Source organism: Hippocampus bargibanti, linkage group LG06 (assembly GCF_051943395.1).
Source record: "Hippocampus bargibanti isolate YZ-2025 linkage group LG06, ASM5194339v1, whole genome shotgun sequence".
Classification (NCBI taxonomy): domain Eukaryota; kingdom Metazoa; phylum Chordata; class Actinopteri; order Syngnathiformes; family Syngnathidae; genus Hippocampus; species Hippocampus bargibanti.
In genome coordinates this window covers 20,006,260-20,021,421 of record NC_142739.1, presented here as the reverse complement: position 1 = coordinate 20,021,421, position 15,162 = coordinate 20,006,260, and the positions used below count along the sequence as shown (strand labels likewise).

At 38.9% G+C, this 15,162-nt stretch overlaps 1 protein-coding gene across 2 annotated transcripts in view; it reads left to right on the top strand.

The window, feature by feature from the left end:
- Positions 1 to 12,741, top strand: part of dgkb (diacylglycerol kinase, beta) — an 82,477-nt gene extending 69,736 nt beyond the window's left edge. For both annotated transcript variants that reach the window (XM_088998708.1, XM_088998706.1), the window contains 3 exons: positions 5,460 to 5,580; positions 6,754 to 6,814; positions 10,389 to 12,741. In XM_088998708.1, the coding sequence (XP_088854834.1) occupies positions 5,460 to 5,580; positions 6,754 to 6,814; positions 10,389 to 10,496 (290 nt within the window). In that variant the 3' untranslated portion in view covers positions 10,497 to 12,741. The remainder of the gene's footprint in view (positions 1 to 5,459; positions 5,581 to 6,753; positions 6,815 to 10,388) is intronic.
- Positions 12,742 to 15,162: the final 2,421 nt, after the last annotated feature.

The following is a 15,162-nucleotide window of genomic DNA, read 5'->3' as shown; positions in this document are numbered from 1 at the left end:
TCTAAGAACTCAATAAATAGAAAGGAAATATTGAAATAAGAATCTGATGTTTTATAATGGCACACCAGTATCAGAAGCTTGGAAGTAAGTTTGCATCCCATTTAGCTTATAAATAACATACATACATACATACATACATACATACATACATACATACATACATACATACATACATACATACTAAATAAATACAGACATAAATAAATAGATCAACACATACATGAATACAATGAATAAATGAATACATAAACACATTAATAAATATCACAATTACAGGAAAAAAAGCTCAATTTGCCGTAAGAGCCACACGGACAAAACCAATGACCAATTTTCTCCCTGAGTGGGCACAAATAACCAAAACCTTCAAAATAAACAAATAAACAAAACCTTCAAAGCTTATTCTGGGACCAATTTGGAGAAATGACAAGATCGGCCGCCACAATTAATTTTCTCACCCTCAACATACTTCCACGCATTCAATTCAAACAATCACAGAAATATATGAAAGTTTGTGACCATCATGGACCACCATATTGATTCAGATGCAACAAGTCTCCCTGCAACAAAAAACAGGTTGATTTTATGGTAAACACACACAAGTGCACTCACAAGAGGGGGCATAGTCGAGCACGACACATGGATCAAACCCTTGGCAGATTTTAGTGTGTGTGGGTGCGTGCGTGTGTGCGTGTGTGCGTGTGCGTGTGTGTGTGTGTGTGTGTGTGTGTGTGTGTGTGTGTGTGTGTGTGTGTGTGTGTGTGTGTGTGTGTGCAGGCTGGCATCCTCGTGTTTCTCTGTGTGCGCGTATGTGTGCAGCTGACCTTTCTAGAGCTGTTAAATCACCCTGCTGGCGACGCCAGGAGACAAGCCCCTCGGGTGGAAGGGACTGGCTAAGGAGTGAATTATTTACAATGGGAGTCCTTTTTTTGCCCACTGTGGGTGAGTGTGTTGCTTTTGGGACTGATGTCCCAAGACAAGATCCTTGTGAAGAGCTCATTGGTCGCCTGGAGAAATCCTCCGACTTGACGGGCTTGCTGATGCCTCGATAGCAGAGAGCTTCTTTTGTCTGACGTCAAATGGAGGATAGAGAGAAGTTTGTTTTGTTGAGATTAAAAATCTCCTGCACTATAATGAATTTCTTTTCCTGGGTGCCTTTTTAGGTGGCTATCGATTTATTATTTTTGTTTTTAACTCTGCCAGACGATTTGCAAAAATATGTCCACTCCAGTGCCAGAGTTTTTGTCATTGTCACTCAAATTGCAGGATTTACAGAATATTGACTTTTAGGACAACCTAAACATTCAATACAGCGTAAGAAACCTTAGACTCTCTTCTTTCATAAGAAAAAAGAGTTATTTCCTAAGTAATATAGGTCTGGAGTTATCTAACTTCGAAATGGGGGAGGCTGTACAAAATACAATACATACATATTCATAACCCTTGTGGAATGGAAAAGACATTGCCAGAGGTCTGACCAGCACTTTATCGGCAACCCCCTGCAAGAAAAACAAAAACCTGAACAAATTCGGGAATGGCGCTCCACGTCATATTTTCAATTCCCAAATCAATTCGTGAATGGCAGTGAATGACTGAACGTATTCTTTTTATTTATCCATCCATCCATTGTCCATACCGCTTATTCCTCATTAGGGTCATGGGGGGTGCTGGAGCCAGTCCCAGCTGTCTTCCGGCACGAGGCGGGGGACACCCTGAATTGGTTGCCAACCAATCACAGGGCATACAAAGACAAACAACAGCCACTCTCACACTCACACCTCGGGACAATTTCAGTTGTTCAATCTGCCTGCCATGCATGTTCTTGGAATGTGGGAGGAAACCGGAGAAAACCCACGCGGGCCCGGGGAGAACATGCAAACTCCACACAGGGAGGCTGGAGCGGGACACGAACCGGCGACCTCTGCACTGCATGGCCAGCGTGCTAACCACTCGACTACCGTGCCGCCATTTTTATTTCTAAAATTTTATATTTTTACAGAAGCCTTTTTCAACAGATATCCCTAGTTGAGCTGGCTCTCTCGATGAAAAGGTTTCTTCAGCCGTCATCTGTACTTCTTTGAAGGTGTCGGACGTTTCACTTCTTATCCAAGAAACTTCGTCAGCAAACTAAAGTCTTACTGGTAGTTTAGGCCCTATATATATATCCCTACTGTCCAGACATGGTGGTGCCGGACTCTGCTATGATAAGTCCCTGCTCTCAGGTTGGGGGGAGTAGAGGACTACACCCTGCAGCTGCTCCACTGATAGTTACTGTCGTTCTGACTAACGACTGGCCTGATTGCCCCACTTCTTCCGGTATCACCTCATCAGTATTACTAATCCTATGTTGCCTAAGCAGGCTATTGTATGAACGATCCAAATTGAACCTTATTGAACCTGAAGAAACCTTTTCATCGATAGACCACTCCTGTACGACTGAGAGCTTACACAGACGTATTGAGCTGGCTCTGTCATAATATTTCTATGGCAGCCTGTTTAGTCACTAAATATGGGTCTGAATAAAACTACTGTAGTTATTTATACAGTTTTATTACACAGTGGCACCGCCTATTTTTCTTGAGTATTCCATGACTCCCCATTTAAGCAGCAAGTAGATCTGAATTGACTTGCTAGTTACTGTCATTCACACCAATAATAATTACATGATAAATAAATAAAAAATAATTTGTTGCCTTTTTTTAGGGAACAAATCCTACTTCAAAGGACAACCGACGTCACTTTTTTGTTTCTTAACTGACATCAGAAAAACGTTTTATAGCATCTAAAATACCTAAAATACACAAAACACGCAGTATGATATTTTTATTCAAATGCAAAACACCAATAAAAATGACTTAAAGTGTCCAAAATCTGCAAAAAAAATTGAGCTGCGAATTGGGCATTTTCAGAAAGTCCCGCCCCCAGTTCGTGACGTCACGCCAAGACGTCTTGCATTGCTGGAGAATCAAATCAATGGCTTCAGATTCGGAGAATATGCTTTCTTGTTACACATCCAGTTATGAATATGATTCAAATAGTTCTGAAGAGGAAAGCATACATGTTTGCAATGGATTGAAGCATTTATTCCATGCCATTTTGAGGCAACATTGAGGGGAAATGTCTCAGAGGCACAAAATGGCGACCTCCTGTGGCCACCTCCGTTTCCACAGGCTGATAAATTCCTTATATGGAGCTTGGACGCCCTCTCCTGGCGGCTTTTGGGTGCAACACGAGGTCCCCAGACCAACATGTACAGCAAAATACATTGACGTGATGGAAGGACCGCTACAATGCGTATTTTTTTCGGTCAGGGGCATTCCTTTAGTGACGTCACGTACGGACACGTCACCAACTCAAAATCAAGACTTCCTGAATATTCAGCGCGAGTCTTAAAATGTAAAATATAGCTATATGCGGTGGAATCTTTGTAAACTACGCTCAGTAGAAGTCATTTGAAGCCATTTTACAAATTATGGGCATAACTTGTCCGGAGACGTCGGTTGTCCTTTAAATTCAGTTGTTCTTAATGGTCACCTGCCAAAATACCTTTTATTAGCATTTCTATGGCAGCCCGTTTAGTAACAAAATATGGGTCTGAATAAAAGTACTCCTAAGTTTTAGTACACCTATTTTTTCTATTGAGTATTCCATGACTCCCCATTTAAGGAACAAGAAGGTCTGAATTGACTTGCTAGTTGCTGGCATTATAAACCAATAATAAGATAAATAAGTAATAAATAATTATTTGCCATTTTCTTAGGGAACAAAGTAATTCTGGTCTTTGTCAATCTACATTAATACCAATTATGGTCGCGTGCAAAAATCTTTTTTTTTTGTTGCATTTATATGACAGTCTGTTTAGTCAGCTGAGCTCTAACTTCATCCGTCTCTATTTCCAAACTGCTATTTTGAATCTTTCTTGGGAGGTAGAAAAATAATCCCGACCCGTAGGGACAAGGTGCACGTCACCTGCGTGAAAGCGTTTGCACTCGGGTGAGAAAACGGGGGAGGGAAGGCCTGGTGTCATCTGTGTATGTACACACAGTGTGACCCTGAAAAGCAGCTCACTCACAGCCCCAGATAGAGAACGACGCCTGTCCATCACCATGGTGACGGCTGCGACAACAACAAACAGCCACAGGAAAGCAAACGCGACAGGTTCGGAGCAGCCGGTCCACAACCACGCACGCATTCAACGGGCCTGGAGAAAAAAAAACTGAAAGGCTGAGTTTCAATTAATGTCAACGCACTCCCGACCGTGAAGGCAGCGGCTCTTTAATTCGAGGAGGGAAGGGTAGGAGGCTGAAGCAGATGGGACCCCCGCGTGACACCCAAGCCTCCAACCGGGCCAAAATCAATACACATCAGTGCAAATTAATAATGATATGATCACAAGATTGCCTGACATTGCCGGTGCAATCTAATTAATTGATGCACTGCTGTTGGTAACTCGCCGTTTACGTGTCTCAGATGCAGATGTCGACAAGTGAGGAGTGGCGCTATCTTTTGTTCTCTTACACCTGACTTTTTTTCAACAGTATTTTTTTACTTATAAACACAACTGTGTGTTTGTGTGGAACTCTCCTTTTACCTTTTTTGGGTGGGGGGTGGGGCTGCCGAGAGGTTAGATACGATGTTTGAAGGGTAATATCTCCTTTAATATCTCCTTAAGAAGAAAGCGCAGAGCACCGATGCGCATATGAAACTGTCGCAGCTTGGAATTGAAGTGGATTTACGTTGAACAGGAGATGTGAGACAATCTCTTTTCGTGGATGCTACAGCTTCGTGTTTGCTTTCAATGTTTAGCTTGTAGTAGACGTGGATATTCACTATGACATCCCTGATCCACTGTTGAAAAGGATGCTTTGATCCTCTCCTCTTTTATCTAGAACTGCTTCATGCAACAAAGAGGGTACAGAAAGTGCTTAAGAATGAATGACTCTTTGTTTTTGTGATATCATATTATTTGCTATTTAGTTTTTTATTTGTTCTTTAGACTTCAAGATGGCGCCGAGAGTGGCTGCCTTTCCAGCAGCTCCTGTATTTTGTTTTTCGACTTGTTTTCTTCCCTCTTACTTTCATCACTTTGATGCTGTGAAATATACATTTCTCCACTGCAAGACTAATAAAAGCAAATCCAATCCAATCCAAAACAATTTGACGCACAGTGCAATTGGGGTAGGATATGTTTGGATTTGAAAGCGGAACCATTTGATTTAAGTTCGCTTCATCTATACATTCATCCATTTTCTGATCCGATTTATCCTCACAAAGGTCACGGGCATGATGGACCCTATGGCAGCTGTACTTGGGCAATAGGTGGGGGACACCCTGAACTGGTTTCCAGCCAATTGCAGGGCACACAGAGTCCCCCAATTAGCTTAATCGCTGAAGTTTCTCGATATTTTTATTTCATGTTTGTTTTCCTACTTGTCTTCACTGACCGCATTTCTGTGTTTCAGACCTGTCTGATCAGTTGTTGGAGGTGGTCGGGCTGGAGGGAGCCATGGAGATGGGACAAATCTACACTGGTCTGAAGAGTGCCGGAAGACGCCTGGCACAGTGCTCCTCCGTCACCATTAGGTTTGTGCTCATCGTGAAGAGATTTGATTCAAAAATTGAATTTCTTTTTGTGGCAGCCTGTTTAGGTGGGTACGAGTTTGGTCTGAATTAACAAGCTGACTGAATTCTTTTAAAAACTATTGCAAATAAAATTTCTATGGCAACCCGCCTAGGCAGCAACTTATTTTGGTCAAATTTAACCTCCTGGTTTTCTTTGAATAATTCTACACCAAACTTCTGTTTCCTCTTGTGCATTTCTTCGGCAACCCGTTTAGGCAGCCCCCAGTTTAAAATACCAGAATCAGGTTATCCATTTTTACAATTTTAGCCTTGAGTTGGTTACTTTGAATTCTCTCTTGCAGAACCAGTAATTCACCTTTTTTGGGTGGCAACCCGTCCAGGCAGCAATTTATTTTGTTCTAATTTAACCTGCGCGTTTTCTTTGAATGGTTATGCGGCAAACTTCTGCTACCTCTCGTCATATTTCATTCAACCTGCAAACTTCTGCTACCTCTCGTCATATTTCATTGAGTATTTTTATGGCAACCTGTTTAGGCATCCCGCAGTCTGAATTAACAGCATCAAGGACAACAACGTCAGATTCTCAATTTTCACATTTTCAACCTTGAATTGGTAAATTTTCATTCTCTCTTGCAGAACCAGTAAGTCACTTCCCATGCAGATTGACTGTGAACCTTGAATGGCAACCCTTCTAGGCAGCAACTTATTTTGTTCCAATTTAACCTGCTGGTTTTCTCCTCATGGTTCTGCTGCAAACTTCTGTTACCTCTTGTCGTGTTTCATTGAGCATTTTTACGGCAACCCGTTTAGGCAGCCCACAGTCTGAAATACCATAATCTAAGACAACAACCCCAGGTTCTCCATTTTTACCATTTCAGCTTTCAATTGGTAACTTTGGATTCTCTCTTGCAGAATCAGTAAGTCGCTTCCCATGCAAATTGATGGTGAACCTTAGATGGCAACCCGTCTAGGCAGCAACTTATTTTGGTCCAATTAAATCAGCTGGTTTTCTTCCAATGGTTCTGCAGCAAACTTCTTTTTCCCATCATCGTTTTTCATTGAACATTTCTACGACAACCCGTTTCGGCAGCCCACTGTCTGAAATACTAGCATCAGGTTCTCCATTTGTACTAATTAAGCCATGAATTGGTAACTTTACATTTTCTCTTGCAGAACCAGTAAATCACTTCCCATGCAGATTGACGGTGAACCTTGGATGCAGACTCCATGCACTGTAAGTCTTCCCGACCCCTATGCATCTTTAAAGGACAACCGACGTCACTTTTTTGTTTTTTAACTGACATAATTAAAAAGTTTTATAGCATCTAAAATACCCAAAACATGCAGTATGATATTTTTAGCCAAATTCAAAACACCAATAAAAATAGTTCTGAAGAGGAAAGTATACATGTTTGCAATCAATTAAAGAATTTATGTGTGCCATTTTGAGGCAACATTGGGGGAAAATCTCTCAAAAAAGAGGCACAAAATGGTGACATCCTGTGGCCACCTCCGTTTCCACGGGCTGATAAATTCCTTATATGGCGCTTGAATGCCCTCTTCTGGCCTTCTGGTGGCTTTTGGGTGCAACACGAGGTCCCCAGACCAAACAAGTACAGCAAAATACATTGACGTGATGGAAGGACCGCTAGAATGCGTCTTTTTTTACGGTCAGGGGCGGTCCTTTAGTGACGTCACGTACGGACTCGTCACCAACTCAAAAACAAGACTTCCTGAATATTCAGCGCGAGTCTTTGAACGTAAAATATAGCTATATGCGGTGGAATTTTTGTAAAATATGCTCAGTAGAAGTCATTTGAAGCCATTATACAAATTATGCACACAACTTGTCCGAAGACGTCGGTTGTCCTTTAAGATAAGATAAGATCAGATTTTTTTTGGTCTCACAATGCAGAAATTCCCCAAATGTTTGTCTGCGTATTTGGTATGGACCTCCCCCAAAACCTCTCGACAAAGTCATGACACGAATATTCCCGATCATTCACTCTACAAAATAATCTCGCATATCTCTATGGAGAGACGTCACGTACTGAAACTTTTGGGTTGACGTTAACTTTATACTTCGTGGAATTTGCGGCAAACAAATTCAACCAAGATCATATTTGGATGGTGGGCTAATTTGTGCTATGCATGATGTAAAAATGAAAGAATAATTAGCATCCATTAGTGCAATCACACGTGAAAAGAGCGTAACATCCCGCAACCTGTTCATCAAAGCGAACGAGAAACATGTCAGACGTCGCTCAGAAATGCAAATGCCCTGACAGACACTCGTCAATATGTTTATTCATGCGCCGAAATTTGCATACTTGTTGTTAATAATTAGTGGGTTAACATCCCATTTGGACTGTGATGTTTTCTGCGAGCGTTGAAACAACACACGTGAAGAAGGAGCCGGCTTGGAAATTGCTGAAAGAACCCTCGTGGCCGCTCGTTTGGTCACGCTATGCCTCGTCGGGTTGCGGATGGGAAGTGCGTGGCTCGTCTTGAGTGGCCCGTCATAATTAAAAGACAAACCAAGCTCAAACAAGGCGACGTGTTTCACTGTGAAAAGGTGAGGGAGAAAACACTTGGCGCGTGGAGACAGATGTGAACATGACATTACATTTCATCAGGTACAGTTGACAACATAATAAAAATAAACAGGAACGCTTCCGTAATTTTTTAAACAAGTTTGTCAGAAAATGGATCTCAGTCAAAATCACATAAAACAGTCAGATTTTAAGACGGCAAGCGTTCAATCGTAGGGTAGTATAAGACACGTCTGCCATCTGGTGACGACTGTTGATATTACAAGTTAAACCTACAGACCAACCCCACATATTCGCCGTACGCCACAGGCAGATTTGCATGTTCTGTATGAGCAAAAATCTTCTTGTCATATCCTCACAAATGTTTTTGGGGGGGAAGGAATCAACGAGCTACTCACCGGTACGATCCATGGGCCATCGGGTGCTCATTTCAGAACTATTAACACATAAACTATCACCCTAAAAATATGTGGTAAAATAAAATACAATATTATTAAATTAAATATTATAAAATTCTTACATTAAATTACATAGTATTAAATTATTAGTTTTATCTAATGGTATTAAATTAAATATTATTAAAATTATTAAATTACATAGTATTAAATTATTGGTTTTATTTAATGGTATTAAATTAAATATTAAAAGTATTAAATTCGATTAAATTACATTAAGATGAGTGAGTAAATAAATACATTAAATTAAATATTATAAAAGAAAAAAATACATATTATTAAATAGTATTAAATTTATTTAAAGTAAATAATAAATAAATAAAGAAAATAAATCCATAAATAAAATCCGATTAAATATGATAACGTAAGAGTACATTAGAGGGACAACTCATATTAGAGGCTTTGGAGAGAAAGTCAGAGAGGCCAGACTGAGATGGTTTGGACATGTCCTGAGGAGAGAGAGCGACTATATCGGGAAAAGGATGCTGAGCCTTGAACTGCCAGGCAGGAGACCGAGAGGAAGACCAAAGAGGAGGTTTATGGATGTGGTCAAAGAGGACATGAAGAGGATGCACAAAACCGGGATAGATGGAGGACATTGATTCGTTGTGGCGACCCCTGAGGGGAAAAGCCGAAAGGAAAAGAAGAAGAAGATTTGGTATGATAAATGATTAATAAATGAGTGAGTAAATAAATAAATTAATTAAATTAAATATTATAAAACTAAATATGATTACATTAAATTGCATAGTATTAAATTACATATTAAATAGTATTAAATTTAATATTAAAAGTATTAAATTCGATTAAATTAGATTAAATTAATAGATGAGTGAGTAAATCAATTAATTAATTAAATTAATATTATAAAACTAAATATGATTACATTAAATGGCATAGTATTAAATTACATATTATTTAGTATCAAATTAAATCTCATCACATTTTTTTTTTTTCCGTACCGTTTATTCCTCATTAGGGTCGCGGGGGGTGCTGGAGCCTATCTCAGCTGTTTTCGGGCACGAGGCGGGGGACACCCTGAATTGGTTGCCAGCCAATCACAGGGCACACAAAGACATACAACAGTCACTCTCACACTCACACCTAGGGACAATTTGGAGTGGTCAATCTGCCTGCCATACATGTTTTTGGAGTGTGGGAGGAAACCGGAGGACCCGGAGAAAACCCATGCAGGTCCAGGGAGAACATGCAAACTCCACACAGGGAGGCCGGGATGCGAACCGGCGACCTCTGCACTGTGAAGACGGTGTGCTAACCACTCGACTACCAGCCGCCCTCAGTATCAAATTTAATAGAATTAAATTAAATATTATTAAATAGTATTCAATTTAATTAAATCACATTACATTAAACATTTAAATTAAATAAATAAATAAAATATGAAATCAATCAATAAATCAATAAATTGGTAATAAATAAACAATTACATTAATAAGTCAATTAATCAATAAATCAATACATCAATAAGTCAATAAATCAATAAGAAATAAATCCATCAATCAATAAATCGACAAATAAATAATCCCCATCCTCTGACATGTTTTGAACACATTGAAATTTGGGAGACGATCGTTGAACGCAAACTGAAGGACGTGAAAAAAAGACTTACTCGTACGGTTCGTAAGTCTCACCTTGAAATTGTCACTACTGATTGCGAAAACAAAATCTGATACACACCTCCAGCAGGTCTGCAGCTACTGAACATCATTTAAATCCAGACACATTAAATGTCTCCACTGTATTTATTTATTTATTTATTTATGTATTTATTTATTGCCAGATTGAGATCATCCACAAGAACCAAGCTCCCATGCTGATGGGTCCTCAGCAAAGCCGAAGCTTCTTCTCTACACTGGTGAGGAGAAGGCGGGCCGAGAGCAAAGACTGATCCTTAAAACTATTTTACAGGTCCTCCAAGACCTTGTCAGAAATGAAAGAAAAAAAAAACATAGCGTGCGGGCTGATCCTCGATTCTCTTGGACGCGTTAGGTGATGCGTGGGGCTCGCATGGTTGCCTGCTTGATATCTTAGTGTGTCGGTTCTATCAGGCGAGTCTCTGAGCGCTATTTCGATCCACACTGTTTATTTAATTATCATTGTTGGGCTATGCCTGAAAGAATGTGTTTTTTCGCGAGGCTTCGGCATGTATATTTTTACAGTCATACCTTGACTTGTCAGCCCTTACAACTTCACTGTTTTTAAGCTAGGAGGTGTCACTTGGTCGATATTTTTATGCTTTGTGCTGCTGCCGCCTAAATGAAGACTGATGTTTAAGCCTGTCTTCTGTTAGAATGTAAGTTCTAAAATTGAAGGAAAAACATAATTTAAGCAGTATATTTAGTCATGAGCTTGCTCACGGAACTGATCAAACGTTTAAGTCGACGTACATTGTCATTATTATGTTTATTATTTATTTTGGTGTGCTTCTGATGCAATTATTTTTGCCATTTGGCGGTCACCTAAACCGTGCTAACTTTTCTTGCCCACTTTTTGAAATACCTGCATGGCGTTTTTTTTTTTTTCAGGAATGGATGACTGAATCTTAATCAGGTACCGCTACTCGGGTTTTATTTGAGTGGATAAAGCAGCCCAAATAACTTTCCTGTGCGTATGTTCCATTAAGAAGTTAATACCCTTCCGTTGATTTATGTTATGTATACATATTTAGGGTGATAAAACATTTCCCATTGTGTACATTCAGGAAACATTTGCAAGAGTGTTTTGTTTTCTATAACTACGCTATTTAAAATGAAACCAACCAAAAAAGTGCTGGTGCTAAATATGCAAAGAAATGAAAGATTGTCAAATTAAAATCTTGTAAGAAACAGGAAAAAAATATATAAAATCCAGCAAAATATATTTTGTTTTTGAGTAAATATTACATAACATTTTAAATGCCACCTCAATAAATCTTTTGGAGTAAAATAACATTTCTCTCCAAAGGTATTGATTCATTTGTAGCAGCGATATCTATATTTTTCTTTTTAGGAAAATGCCACTTCAATTATTTTTCTTCCTAGGATGGAAATGAATGTATACTATGATATCAAACATATTTATTCACAAAGTTGATTAAGTCATTTTTGCTTAATTCAACACAAATCTGTTTTCTTATCAGTAAAATGGAAAATTTACCGTTTGCCAGTCAAGTGAAATACTCTAAAAACAATAAAGGAAAAATGTAATATTTATGCATAGATTTGACTAAATGTTTATTTATTTTATGAATAGTTGTTTTTTTTCCCATGAAAGTGCCATACCATTTTCTTTTAAATTCGCTTTTACGGAATGTTTCATCGTGACAATATTTAATGAAAAATCATGTACCCTAGCCACCGACATTTTAAGGATCGAACGCATTTCTCCAATCAATCCATACCCTTTTCGCCACACAACGTGTGGCATCCATTTTATAATAAAGAAATACATAAATACATACATGAATAAATAAATAAGTGCCTCACAATTAAATCCCCTTTTCACCAAAAGGCAGTTAGCGTCATTGACGGGCCGCATAGACTCTTGTCATTCATCCACGGATATAAAACACCAGCTTACTGCCTTGGCCCATTTCCAATCTGTGCTAACCAGAACAGCAGCAGCTGCCGAGGCACGTAAAAAATATTTTGGAAAATGATGTCAATTTATGCGGTATACTATGAAAGATGACCGCACATTATATGGTGACAGAGTCGTGTGTGTTATGTTAATGCGTTGGGAGAGTTTGCAATTAGCATGAATTGTAATACGAAGCTAACATTGTTTTATATTGATCCAAACAAAGTGTTCTCGTCAAGGCATATAGAGGCCCGCACTTGAGGAAATAAATACCCCCTGCGGCTTAATTGCGGAAATGAATTGTTATTATGTTGTCCGATGTCTTCATTTGGGGACGATGGCCGCAGTGTGAGCATGACGTGTGCTTGATAAATGTCATCCTTGCACTCCTGCATGTTTTGTTTTTCGGCACGATAAGTGTGAGAAGTGTGTCTTTGGTTTGTATTTTTGAATACGTTTTTTCCTCTTCACTCTGGAAAATACTGCCAAGTGTTATTTTTTGGCCTTAGAAGGGATTGAAATGCCTGTCGATGTCAACTAAGATAAATAACATCATACTGTGATTAAATTGTCAAAATTAAAAAAAGTGTGTCTGTCTATCATTGAACATGACGTTTTAAAGATTGATTTTATCCGTTTGTGCCATTGACTTTGTTCCACTGATATGAATCTTTTCAAACTAGCAGCAATCAGAATAGCTGATATCTATCTATCTATCTATCTATCTATCTATCTATCTATCTATCTATCTATCTATCTATCTATCTATCTATCTATCTATCTATCTATCTATCTATCTATCTATCTATCTATCTATCTATCTATCTATCTATCTATCTATCTATCTATCTATCTATCTATCTATCTATCTATCTATCTATCGATCGATAGATTCCCAATTTTTTCCCAATCATGAGGAACGGGAAACCATTCATATTAATGCTAAGTTATTTTAAATAATACATTTTGACATTTCCCAACGGTTCCCGACCCCCACTGTATGTATATGAAGATTACAGTACATCTCCCACCCTGTTGTGTTGAAATGTCACGACAAATTAACAAATACTGTTTATATTTGCAGTTACAGTATGATACTGCGTCGCTGGGAATCTAACAAAAGTTCAGGCTATTTAATGTTGGTTTCCTCTGTCAAAATATCATGAAACAACTCTCCATAACATGCAATACTTGAATATTTTTTCTTCCATGTTGTCCGGCGTAACACTGTGGCTGTTAGCCGTGTCAGGTGGCGTTTCAGCGAGTGCAGTTCACCTTCATGTTAAATCTGCATCACCCATCTCGACTATCGCAGATTCACCTGAATCCAAGATGGCAGCATCGGACCACTTCCAATGCACCCGCCTTTCAGATGGAGTGTTGGATGTAAAGATTGGATCCGGTCTTCAGACATGTGAACGCGACAAACTAGTGAACTTAAATTCAGTGAGGCCAGTAGCCCTTTTTAGAATGCCACCTGATTCACACGTGAATCCAGTTATTGCAACTTCGAATACGACGGGGACCTCAGGTAAGAAGAAGTCTCTTTCTGTTGTTACTTTGTGTCATGTTCAACAAAACGCTTTATTCAGAGTATTTTATCTAAAAGGAAAGTTGAATGAAAAAAAAAGTGTGATTATCATAAGCTAATAATTAGCCTCATTGCCACTGTTGATTATTTTTGAACTTTCTGTCCTTTAGTCATGACATAGTTATGTAAATACTGTAACTACATGGTGATTCACGTATCCAGACAAGTTGTGTTTTAGTGACAATTTCCAAGTTATGATTTGTGATTAGAAAATGCTGAGATTTATTGGCTTGGCTTGGCTTGGATTGGATTTACCTTTATTAGTCGCGCAGTGCAGAAAAGTTATGAAAGAAAGAGTAAAGGAAAGGAAGAAGTAAAAAAAAAAATACAGAGCTGCTGTAAAGGCAGCCATTTTCACAGCGCCATCTTGAAGTCAAAAGAGCAACAACAAACAGGATAACAAATAACTTGACAACAAAAATACACAGAGGCATTCATTCTTAAGTACTTTCTGTATACTACTGTCTTTTTACATGAAGTAATTCTAAATGAAAGAGGAGAGGATCAAAGTGTCCTTTTCACCCGTGGATCACGGGTGACTAAAACGAATTAGCAGCATTTCCATTGATTTCAATGGGAAAAGATGATTTGAAGTGCGAGAGTCGAAGTCGAAAAGTATGAAATGCTTTCAAAATCTTTATTTATTCAGACATATAAATAAAGCAAATGAGGGCAGTTTTGTTGCAAAAATGTCAAAATGTGTTTCTTGCAATCAGCCATCCTTGTGGTTTACATTCACCTGGAATTATTATAGATGGCAACTTGTGCAATCCAAGCGAGATACTGTAAACCTGATTTGTCTAAGAATGTAACATAAATAGTCTGGGTGCCGCAACTCACCCACAGAAAAACTTACCCTGTGACTATAAAGTGTCCTTGAGAGTTTTGAAAGGCGCTTATAAATAAAATGTATTATTATTATTATTATTATTATTATTATAAATACTTAGACAACACAAAAGTAGTTGGAGGGAGCTGATAGTTTTCAAACAAACAAACAAAAATAAATAATAATGAGCATGACAAAAAGGAAATAACATCAACCAAACTTTATTTAATGTTGACAACAACAAAATTGATCCTGACAAATGCAGTGTAAGTAAATGTATTTATTCCCAGAGAAAAAGAACCACCAACTGGTACAACGTCATCCAAACATTGTGACCATAGAACTACACTACACTTCATTGTAAACCACTTTGCTGTTACTGTTCAGGTCAGCGGCCTGTGGAGGACGTTGATAGTCAGGTATTGAGGAGGAGGAGTTGTGGCTGGTGGTTGGTATTGGGGAGTGGGGGGTCTGGGAGGGCAGGGGGGCGTTTACTCCAGGAGGGCACGCAGAGGCGACGCCAGGCGGCCAGGAATAAAGCAGCAGTCAGTAAGCTCGGCGTGTGCGCATTTCCAA